The 12,238-nt window shown below is 38.6% G+C and overlaps 1 protein-coding gene across 6 annotated transcripts in view; it reads right to left on the minus strand.

Moving 5' to 3' along the window:
- Positions 1-239: 239 nt before the first annotated feature.
- Positions 240-12,238, minus strand: part of tmem131l (transmembrane 131 like) — a 59,827-nt gene continuing 47,828 nt past the window's right edge. For 4 of the 6 annotated variants that reach the window (XM_079858297.1, XM_079858300.1, XM_079858298.1 and 1 more), the window contains exons 21-34: positions 11,836-11,978; positions 11,172-11,358; positions 9,420-9,605; positions 9,171-9,317; positions 7,708-8,248; positions 7,460-7,590; positions 6,919-7,052; positions 5,793-5,969; positions 5,383-5,461; positions 5,175-5,284; positions 4,950-5,079; positions 4,776-4,852; positions 4,547-4,683; positions 240-740 (exon numbers count right to left, since the gene is read on the minus strand). In XM_079858297.1, coding sequence (XP_079714423.1) covers positions 426-740; positions 4,547-4,683; positions 4,776-4,852; positions 4,950-5,079; positions 5,175-5,284; positions 5,383-5,461; positions 5,793-5,969; positions 6,919-7,052; positions 7,460-7,590; positions 7,708-8,248; positions 9,171-9,317; positions 9,420-9,605; positions 11,172-11,358; positions 11,836-11,978 — 2,494 coding nt within the window. In that variant the 3' untranslated portion in view covers positions 240-425. The remainder of the gene's footprint in view (positions 741-4,546; positions 4,684-4,775; positions 4,853-4,949; positions 5,080-5,174; positions 5,285-5,382; positions 5,462-5,792; positions 5,970-6,918; positions 7,053-7,459; positions 7,591-7,707; positions 8,249-9,170; positions 9,318-9,419; positions 9,606-11,171; positions 11,359-11,835; positions 11,979-12,238) is intronic. The other 2 variants (XM_079858301.1, XM_079858299.1) reach the window with 1 other exon arrangement.

Raw genomic sequence — 12,238 nt, forward strand, 5'->3', positions numbered from 1 at the left:
TTCTCAGGTTCATTATAATGAATAAAATTGCTAAAGTCACCATTATCTAGATAAAATGAATTTGCTTTAGAAAAAATAGGAAATGAGAAAATATTTTATTTTGTTCAATGTCTGCAAAATTTGTCAACTATAAACTCTACGTTGTCTGATAGCATTTCTTCCTTTCACTGTCGTGATCCGAGTAGCATGTATTTAAACAACTGACAAAATGAAACCTTAAAGTAATTCACAACACAGAGTCAAATACAAAACCTTTTTTTTTTATTTTCGATGGTCAAACTTGCAAAACATCTAGAAAAATATACAACAAAATGCTGAACCTTACCACAACAACAAACATAAAAGAAAGAAGAATATTCACATTTTCCCCAATTAGAGATAAAAGCACATTCTTTTTTTCCTCATTATTCAAAAGCACAGTTTCCTCACATTTCCCCACAGTAGCCTGAATCGTTGGAGAGCTGAGAGTTGGAGCTCCGGTTTGAAGAGGAGTTCCATATGTCCAAATTCATGTGTGGTCCAAAAGGATTGAAGCTGGAGTACTGTTTTCCCGGGCAGGCGCCGCCTGGTTCACGGCTGAAGGGTGCGACGGGTGCGACGGGTGAGATGGGCGAGTGGGGCGAGACGGGAGCGGAGCGCTCTGGGTGGAAGTGGTTCTGGTAAGGCTCGCTTTGAGGTGTCCAGATAGAGCCAAATAGACTGGACATGGGTGACAGACTTCTGGTTCCTGAAAAGTATGGCTGGAAAAGATAGATAAGGGAAAAATTGTCAGTTTTTGAGCATTGCTTTAATATTCCATGTTTAACAAAGAATCTACTTCTCAATGAGGACAAACTACGCACTTTAACAGGAAACGTGTGTAAAAAGGGTGTTTCTAAGGTGCTCAGAATAAGAATGTGCAAATTGTTTTTAAACAGATGCCATTGTAAACCCTTTTTTTCTGCATTTGTTTGCATTTGGAATTTTCTGCCTATATTTGTATTTCACACTAATGTACTAGTTTAAATGTTAACATGAGACTATCTCTTAACTTGCAGCTCAAGAACTGCCTTATAGTGTTGAAAAAAATAAATAATCCAATACATAGATTCTGAATATTTGAAACATTCAATATTTATTTTTTTCGCAGTTTTGATACAAGTATAAAGTCCTTTGAGCTGCATGTTTCTTGCATGTAAGCAGCTCACGATCTGGGGTTTTCAGTGTCTCAGAGCGACTCACTTCACAGTAAACGGAGCAAACGCCATCCCTGCATTTTACAGTGCATTTGTTATACAATTGTAATACAATAATAAGGATTATTTTTATATGATCTCCCTCAGAGTTATCATAATCTCTGAGTAATCTCAGACAACAGAGTTTCAGCTGATAAGAAAATACTTTAGCTGCCTTTCCACCATCGGGCCAAACCGATCTTGTTTCGACCCAGGCGTACGTACAGTATGGTTCCAATCCTGAGTGGCGACGTCACTAAACGCATTCTACCAGCACGGTTGGCTAACTAATTCTAGGTCGAGAACGGTTTGCAATCGTGTTGTGCCAAACCAATAGGGGTGTAACGGTTCACAAAATTCACGGTTGGGTTCGATACGATACACTTGTGTCACGGTTCGGTTCGGTACGTTTTTGATACAGCAAAAAGAAAGAAATGCCAGAGAAATTTCCTTGATTAAATTTTTTTTAATTCTTTTTTTTTTTTTGATTAAAACTAACATCATAAAGTATGATTTTTTTTTTTACTTTGAGCAATTCTAGAGCTATAATCGACTCTTCTTAGGAGCATATAAAGCAAAACAGCTCCTTGGAAAAAATTAAATGTAATATTGTAGTAGTTATAAACAAAGGTTTATTTTAGTTCAGATTAACATTTGAGGGCAGCAATTGTATTCATAATGTCAAAATAAAACCGACGTAATGTTACTTGAAGGCATTATGCCTACTAACGTTATTCCTGCCAAACTTCCATGGTTGCAGTTAGTGTTACTACAGTAAATCCATGGTGAATGTTGCTGATCTGTGGACACTGGATAGTTCATTCATGGCACAATGTTTCTTCCTGGTTTAATAACGGAGAAATGTGAATGTTTCTCACTAGATCTCGCAGCGATGTTATTACTTCTGTGGCGAATTCAAATGCTTTCTTTACTGGATCTCTTATTAGCGCTGTGTAGTAACAGTGTCGCATGATCACGATCGGCTCGCGCTGCACTGGTTCAAACTGATAAACGGTCCTTCAACCACACAATAACGAGCAGTTTCGTTCAGCTTGCATTACGTTTGCCATTTGATGTCGGACAATGTTGTGGTCGCGCCGGCATCATTATGAGCGCGCTTGCCATGCGCAATGCGCCTACATTTGAAATAACGAAATTTTGGTCAGCAGGAAAAATGGTCCAACGGTTTGAAAATGCGTACCGAAAACCGAACCGAAAGCCTCGTACCGAACGGTTCAATACGAATACGCGTATCGTTACACCCCTACAAACCAAGCTTTAGTGGAAATACACTCACCTAAAGGATTATTAGGAACACCATACTAATACTGTGTTTGACCCCCTTTCGCCTTCAAACTGCCTTAATTCTACGTGGCATTGATTCAACAAGGTGCTGAAAGCATTCTTTAGAAATGTTGGCCCATATTGATAGGATAGCATCTTGCAGTTGATGGAGATTTGTGGGATGCACATCCAGGGCACGAAGCTCCCGTTCCACCACATCCCAAAGATGCTCTATTGGGTTGAGATCTGGTGACTGTGGGGACCATTTTAGTACAGTGAACTCATTGTCATGTTCAAGAAACAAATTTGAAATTATTCGAGCTTTGTGACATGGTGCATTATCCTGCTGGAAGTAGCCATCAGAGGATGGGTACATGGTGGTCATAAAGGGATGGACATGGTCAGAAACAATGCTCAGGTAGGCCGTGGTATTTAAACGATGCCCAATTGGCACTAAGGGGCCTAAAGTGTGCCAAGAAAACATCCCCCACACCATTACACCACCACCACCAGCCTGCACAGTGGTAACAAGGCATGATGGATCCATGTTCTCATTCTGTTTACGCCAAATTCTGACTCTACCATCTGAATGTCTCAACAGAAATCGAGACTCATCAGACCAGGCAACATTTTTCCAGTCTTCAACTGTCCAATTTTGGTGAGCTCGTGGAAATTGTAGCCTCTTTTTCCTATTTGTAGTGGAGATGAGTGGTACCCGGTGGGGTCTTCTGCTGTTGTAGCCCATCCGCCTCAAGGTTGTGCGTGTTGTGGCTTCACAAATGCTTTTCTGCATACCTCGGTTGTAACGAGTGGTTATTTCAGTGAAAGTTGCTCTTCTATCAGCTTGAATCAGTCGGCCCATTCTCCTCTGACCTCTAGCATCAACAAGGCATTTTCGCCCACAGGACTGCCGCATACTGGATGTTTTTCCCTTTTCACACCATTTTTTGTAAACCCTAGAAATGGTTGTGCGTGAAAATCCCAGTAACTGAGCAGATTGTGAAATACTCAGACCGGCCCGTCTGGCACCAACAACCATGCCACGCTCAAAATTGCTTAAATCACCTTTCTTTCCCATTCTGACATTCAGTTTGGAGATCGTCTTGACCAGGACCACACCCCTAAATGCATTGAAGCAACTGCCATGTGATTGGTTGATTAGATAATTGCATTAATGAGAAATTGAACAGGTGTTCCTAATAATCCTTTAGGTGAGTGTATATCAGGAACCGCTCCTTACCGTTCTCAGAACCGTTCGGCCTGATGGTGCAAAGGCTTTGATTATAGTCAACCAAGATACTGTTTAAATTTTATGCCTTTAATTGTTGCAATTTTTGTCTATGGTATCAAAAATGGTATTTTATCAAGACAAAAAATTACAGGCAAAACCATTGTTTTTCATGCATTGGTCAATTTTGAGATTTTGGGCTACTTGACTTTTCATAGTGTTGCTTCAGACTAGTGGAAAGAAAAACACCCAAAATACACTTTTAAGCATTTATTTTATTGCACTTTATCTATTTGTGTTTTCACTTGCATTGCAACCGGAAATCTCCACTTCTGTAGTACTTGCACCAAAAGTTACAGTTTTACATTCTATATTCTGAACATTTTTACTGAGGGGTTTGTTCATATATCATTCACCTGACTTTATACAACATTTTATTACTAAAATCATTGCCTCTTATGTCAACAACATAAAAAAAGAAATTTAAGCCTGGCTTTAGCCATTGTTCGGATTTCTATTCTGGAAAGGTATGCAAATGAGTGCATATTTAATTAGTTACGGCCTCATTTACATATTTAAACATTATATTTCAGAAATGTAATCAATCAACTGAGGAAGTAAGGGAATATCAGTAAAAAAACAAACAAACAAAAAAAACATTCACCTGGGGTTTCCTGCCTCAAATATCGATATTTTTCAAAGTATTGTATTGAAGTTAGAATTTCAGTATTGTGACAACATTACTGCCGAATAAATGTTTTTTTTTTGTTTGTTTTTTTTAAGTTAAAAAGACAAGAACAAACACTTGTGTAAATCTCACCTTGCTCCCCACACAACTGCCAGTGTCCCATGTGGAGTTGATGTCATGGGCTCCATTCTGTCCCCAGACTGGCTGATGGCTGTGGGTCATGGTTTGGCTTTCAGGGCACGAGAATGCATTTTGGTAATTGCCGTTACCTTCACGGACAAAACAAAGAAAATGGTCACTCATCCTTCGGTAACTATGTACTACAGTGAGACATTTCTCATAGTGAAAGAAAACCCCTCACCTGTTGGCATGTAGTTGGCCTGATCGCTATAGGGATACTGACTGGTACACTGGCTGTTCATGTTGTTCCACGGGAAGCTGCATAATATTGACACATAAGCATTTGAATTTGTCAGTGGATGGACTCAAATGAAGTCAAAATAAAATACAAAACAACTAAAAGCCTGAGACATACCCGTCATATCCGGATGGGGGACTCTGAGGGACAAACGGAAGAGATTCGGTCATGTTGTACCTGAATCCATTGGTCAGGGGAACGGAGGCGGCTGACCATGTCTCTTCAATCACATTAGAGCCAATTATGTCTGTGGAAACCAAAATGCATAATCGCATAAATAAAACGCAAGATCGCACATCTTAACCGTAACGATCCTCTCTATAATGTGAGAATGTCCCTCACCGATGTTTTTGTCCACACCTGCAGCTACATCAGCGAAGCTCTGAGGGAGTACAGGGTCAGGACAGACTTCTGGGCTTTGGCATGGTTCCCTGACATATAGATTGTTCATGCTGAGGACAAATGTGTACATAGATTGTCAATCACACCTAGATTACTCTCAATTTTCTAATATTTTTTTTAACTCAAGTGATTAAGTCACTCATTTTACCTTTGGGTTTTGTATGAATGGTTCATGTTCAGGTAACATTCCCGATCTTTTGGATATGGGTGGTACTGGATGTTGTCTCCTAAAAAAACAAAGACCAAACAGTAATTTTGATTAAAATGTTATTCATAATAATTTCTCTTCTCTTCGCTCATGCCATGTCGTAATTACCCTAGGCTCGAAATGACAAAATGTCCTCTGTTCACATCCTTGGAGTGTGAACTGTGTGTTTCTATTACACTATCAATGCCTAAATGAAGAGAGAAGTAGGAGCTCTCAGAAAATTTCCAGTTTACGTGCTGTAATTACGAGCTCTACAAGGACATGAAATCTCGAAATGATGGTAATTTCAACATGGCGTGAACACACCTATAGTACAAAAGTGTGTAGTAAGCGCATGTGTGATCTCTTACTCCTGCAGGGATGTCTGTTGGGGTCTCTTTCTCCCTCTATGCTGCTGGCACTGCTCCAGCTGCCCCAGGATCCTCGGCTGGCTCTTACACTGCCTGATGAACTGCTCGAATCAGAGCCTGACTCCCAGTGCAGACGTCGCTCAGGACACTTACGCCTCGTTCTGACTAAACACGTGCCTGCGTTTGTGTAAAAAGAAACCGATTAACAGAACTGATGTGGAGCATGTGGGCTGATGTGGGTGTACATGTATATATGTACATGTATATACATATATACATATGATTTGACACTGAAGACTGGAGTAAAGGCTGCAGAAAATTCAGCTTTGCATCACAGGAATAAATTACATTTTAAAGTATCTTAAAATAGAAAACAGTTCTTTAAACTGTAATGATCTTTCACAATATTACTGTTTTCACTGTATTTTTGATCAAATAAATGCAGCCTTGGTGAGCATAAGGCCGTGTGTCCACCAAAGCGTTTTTAGCCAGCAGAAAACGCCTAGCTGTGAGCGCTTGAGAGCGTTTCGGCAGCGCAGCATTTTTTCAGTTGAGACGCTTTGCTTGTTATGATACGAAATATCCGCGAAAGTGTTACTAGTATCTCATTTCACACATATTTTGTTTCTGTGTTGATTCTATATAAAAATGTCAATACAATGGAATGTATTTTCTCTGGCTCTTGTTTTAAATTATTTTGTTCCATTATTATGCTTCTTGTTGACATCTTTTAACGTTGTACAAGCAAAATGTGGCGGTTGGTCGGTGTGGTATTTGTCCCACCCATCCTCCACTGTGATTGGACGGCTGGGTAAAAAGTGACAGTGATGAGCGCTGCGTTTTACCCAAAGATGAACATTCTTCAACGCCAGGCGCTTAGTGCTTCAGCGTGAAAAAAACTCAGCGCCTCGTTACGCTCATGCTGTTTTAAAAACGCGGCACTCCCATTGAAAACAACTGAAAGAATACACCAGCCGTGTGAAAAAACGCTTTGGTGGACACACGGCCTTAGAGACTTCTTTAAATTTAATCATTTAAAACCATTTGATGTTGTCTTGAACAACCGTAGTAACATTATGATGTTCAGGAACACTGGTATGATGTCATTCACACATAACTTCCTCACCATTGTGTTTGAGAGGGCTGTCTGGGTTGGTTCCTATTTTAGGTAGTTCAGGTTTCATGTTGCGGGTTCTAGCAGCATTACGTGGAGGTTCTCTCTCACTCTCTGTCACCATGACAACACTGTTTTCAGGAAGTCTGTTGGGTTGCCAGAATGAAAGAAAAAAAATAAGCTAGGGATGCACAAAATATCAGCAGATATATGTTCATTTTTAATGTTATCATTATTGGCCCGACAAGAACATTTGGCCACCATATCCACCTTGAAATATGGCTTTTGTATTTGTATATTGCGGTCAATAATTGTTTTAAAATGCTAAAAATCAAATGAATCATGATGCGTTAATGTAGTGTATTTATAATAAAGGAAACATAGTGTGGCAATGTTCTTTAGAGTAAGGGTAACAATAGCTTTGGACTGAATCAAAATCCAGTGGATCATGATTTAAATCAATCCTCTGTCAAATCACACTACTACTTGTAACACAACATAACTAACAAAGTGTGCTCTAGAACATTTTCATCGTTTCATCACAGACACGTACCCAGGAATGAGCTCGGCTGCCTTCCTGCGACTCCTGCCTGTGTTTTTCTTTGCTTTGGTGTTGGTGGCAGACACTCCAAGTTCTGCATCTTTCTCCGGTCTCTTCTTCTGACCGCTGCCTCTTTCTATCTTCTGAAGGAGGGGCACAAACAACTCATTTTTCTTAGTGAGGTGAAAAATGTTCACAGAGGCAGATCTTAGCAGGGTAAAACGAAAGGTGATGCTCTTATGCTGTATTATAGCTCTTACCTCTTCATCTACATAATCCCTTTTTTCAGCATTGATTTTTCTTTTACACTCCTCGCCTTCCATCACTTCATCTGCAGGCTGAGGGACAACGCCTGCTGTGACGTTTTCAGGTAGTCTAGGAACTGTTTCCATAGGAAACATATCAGCTGGCAAAGCCTTGTCCTCCATGGATTCTCTAAAGTGCTCTTTCTTCTCAGCAGGGAGAAGGGTTTCATCAAATATGTCATTGTTGTTGTTGTTGTTACAAACTTCTGGGTCTAACTCATAGGTGTGATCTCTATCTTCATCGGTTGGAGGGTTGCAAAAGTCCGAGGTAGCAGAAACACTAGCAGCTGCAGATGCAGGGCTATTTTTATATCTACTGTAGAGGAAAGACACTTTAGTCTGCTTCTTTGGAGGCTGGGAAGAACCTCCAGAACTTTTCTTGGATGAGGACTGCGAGCGAATCGTCCCATTGGCCACAGCTGGAGATCCCCTCCCCTTGCCTTTGTCAGAGGGGTGGCTTGTGTCAGTGTAGTTCTTACAACTGCCTTTTCCTCTACTAAGCAAACAAACAAAAAACTATTAGTTAAAAATAGCTCCAACTCATACAATTGTCTATAATAAAAAGCTAACTAGAATCAAGCCAAAAAAATATATAACTGTGTTATGATCATCGTAACATCACATATTGCTGCTTGTATTTCCAGGTAAAGAAAAACACAATAAACACATAGAAATACAATGTGCAAAAACCACAAACTAAAAAGCAATGCCTTTTTAAATAATAATAATGTTTATATAATAAATGTAATTATTTGTGAATATTAGATATTTATTTTACAGTATTAGTAGTAGAAATAATAATTTACTATTTTGTTATATTTTTAACAATAATTATGTTTATGATAGTTCATTTTTTTAATTTTATTGAATACTAAATCTTAGATTTTTACAATACTAGTAGTAGAAACTATTCACCACTATTGTATTTCTATTATTATATAAAAAGGCATTGCTTGATAGTTTGTAGTTTATTTATTCATGTTTATTTAATAAAAGTAATTATTGAATATTTGTATTGAATATTAAATCTTTATTTTACAGTACTAGTAGAAGAATTAGCAATAATAATAATTTACTACTTTGTTGTTGTTATTATTATTATTATTATCATCTATTACTTTCTGTGTGTATAGTACAGTTAACAGTTTTTAATACAATTCTCATTACAAATCTTATGCAATGATGTAAACCAAAAATGTTTGAAATTGTAATATATATATATATTATATATATATATATATATATATATATATATAAAACAGAGCAACCCTAACTCAGAGCACCTGAGTTTGTGTGGAGAAACACTGACTGTAAACCAACTCGCTCTAAGACACAGAAAATATTTTATTGTGTGTGTGATTTCCATTTTATTTGGATTATTTGTGCAGCCCTGATAACAAATGTTGATGCTGACTCACCTGACACCATTTGAGGAGCTGTGGTTGACACTGATATTTTCACGAGGTACAGAGTTGTGATTGCTACGTGGACTTGGAGTGGAGAACTCGCTCAGAATGTGCTGAGCTTGATAGAAAGCCATCAGACACACACCAGCTAGAGAGGAACTGCAGAGAGAACAGGTTTGATATTAATGCACAGAATCCATTTCAAGTTGCATGCACAAGGAAGCATTTCATGTGGTTTAAGTATGTATATGGGCTACTAACCAGGTCAAGACCAGTGTGATGACCCAGAAGGACTCCTCCCAGCTGGGTCCTGGTACCACCTGAGCACACAGGGGCAGCATGTGGTGAGGCAGAGTCACATTGAGGGTGAAGTGGAAAATGGAGCCACGCTCTGTTACCAGAGTCAAGTCTCTGATCACCCACGAAGACGTGAAGTCTGGAGTAAATCTAGAGAGATACAGAGAGAATGGTTGAGATGGGGAGAAAATAAACAGACAAGAAAAAAAAAAACATTGAGAAAGAAGGATGATGGAGTACACGGTGTGATAGAGTGGTACAGGGATGGCGTATATTTGTAGGCCAAAACCCAAAAACGAATTCGCATTTTAACACTTCCGGTTTCATTGTCCTGATGTCAATGGGTTTTTGGTTAAATGCTTGAAATAAGGTCTGTGTGAACACAAGCTCAAGATATTTTCAAGTTTTTTTTTTCTACGATATAAAATACATCAGTAACACCTTCTAAAAAAAAAAAAGCTTTTTAAAGCTTTCACTTAAATGGGACTACAGAGGTTGTCTCATCTACTCACTAGTCCGCTTTCACAGACTCGTGTTAATAATCACGCTCTTGCAAACTATTATAACTCAAACTTTCAGCGAAAATGTTTTTAAACAAAAAAAAAAAAGAGTTGTTGAAAGCTTAGTGGTGACTCTGAAGTCACGTAGCTCGTTTACAGCCTACATTTAGCTTTTGACTTCAGCCAATTGTTTTACGTGTCGAAAAATCATAAAAGTTGTTCATTTGTGAAGATTATCATGATGAACAAATGTTTAAGAATCATAAGATTTTGTTAGTCACAGACCTTATTAGGCTAACTTCCAGGTTGGGATTAAAGGGATAGTTCACCCAACCTATCCCTTTAAAAAAAAAACAAGCAGGAAAAATAAATAAATAAATAAGAGGCGAATGACAAAAGCAAGGCAGAGAAATGGCAGCCAAACTGAATTATACAAAATCATTAGCTGCTGCTAAACATTTAAGTTTCATTGACTTTAGACCACAGAAATAGAATAGGCAATAGGAGCAGTAATTAGCATGAAAAAGGGAACCTAAAATGGGCTTTTACGTTGTCTCTGATCAGTCAGGTACTTGGGGTCTAAATCATAAATTTCCTTTAAATTCTTCAGAGTATTTTCACTGTGACCCTTCCCAGTTTAGTCTTACGCAGTAAGTATTAATAGTAATAGTATTAATGGATCAAGTGTTGCCCGAAAAAGATGCGTCTTCAGCCGTTTCTTGAAAATGGCTATGGACTCAGCAGCTTGAGTTGAGTTGGGCAGGTCATTACAGTCCAGGTGAAGGTCAGAGAAAGTGATTTTGTGCCTTTGAGATGGCACCACGAGACGACGTTCACTTGCAGAGCGCAAGTTTCTGGGTGGCACGTAAGTTAGGAGTAATGAGTTTAGGTAAAAGGGAGCAGAGCCAGTGGTTGTTCTGTAGGCAAACATCAGTGACTGGAATTTGATGCGAGCGGCAACTGGCAACCAGTGCAATTTTGTGAGGAGAGGTGTGACGTGTGCTCTCTTCGGCTCATTAAAGACATCAAGCATTCTGGATTATTATTTCATGAGAATACAGATATATATATTTTTTTTTTTACTAAATCTACCAACAGCGCTAAACAGACACAGACAACTTTCTGCAGAGAGCATAGGCTACACAATATTACTGTCCTAAAGTTATTTGTAAAACAGATTTTATTTCATCTTGAAAAAAAAGTTGCACATTCTTACGCAATGGTGATTTCTGAGGATGAGTTGTAGTCCACTCTGAAGGCTCTGCAGTGCTGCACCTCAAAACCGTAACCCTGACATTTATATCCATTAATGTTCATGGATACTACAGTCAACGGCAACTCGCCAGCATTCTCCACTTTAAAGCTTTTCTGGATGGCAAACAAGGGCTTACTTGATCGTAAACCTGTGAAAAGACAAGAAAGAGAATAAAAATGCAGTTAATGCATTTTGTGTCATTGTTTCCTCTTTCGTTATTATTTATTAAATACTTTCTACTTTCAATTCTGCATATTTCACTGACTTTTGTTTACAGTAGCCATGATTTTGTTATTTTTTATTATGTTACAACATCACATTTTATTGTCTGGGGTCTCTGGAGATTCCAAAATCTCGAGTGTACATTAAAAAATAATAGCTTATAAGGGTTCAATTCTCAGGGGGTACTTGTTAATATTTAAGTCAAAGGTGTTCGGCTGACAAAAAAGTTTGGGAATATCTGGGTAATTCAGAGTAACAGAAAGGACTAAAATTTATTTAAAAAAAATAATAATTCAAGAGACCAATTAATTTGTAAACAATCACTACTTCTACCAGCGCTAGTGTACTTTTCACCAAACTCTGAGAAAGGAAACGTCAGGAGTGGCTCAGCTGTGTCTCTCACCATCTCTGCACTCCATGAGAGTGGACTGGGGAACGTTGAAGCGCAGTGAGGCTGCAGGCCCGGGGAGCTTCCCTCCCACCCTCAGGAGCTCCTTTGCCCCAAATCCTTTAACCAGAACCATGTCAAACACGGTCAGGTTGTTCCTGTTAACGGATAAAGCCACAATTACTGAATGATAACATCTAGCAAAAACACTCGAAGAAAACAAAAACAAAAGCGTGGTCACATCAGGTAAATAATGTTTACTGTCAATAGTGTAACGATGCACAGCTCACACAGAAGTCCCTATAAACTACAGATGAAATTGTATGAAAATTTCATATCACAATTATAGGGACCAAAATGATCATAGTTATCAATATAATATCATGATATTATTAAAATGTGCTGGAATCACACTAAA

This window comes from Squalius cephalus (genome assembly GCF_949319135.1).
Source record: "Squalius cephalus genome assembly, chromosome: 2".
In the NCBI taxonomy this organism is placed as follows: Eukaryota; Metazoa; Chordata; class Actinopteri; order Cypriniformes; family Leuciscidae; genus Squalius; species Squalius cephalus.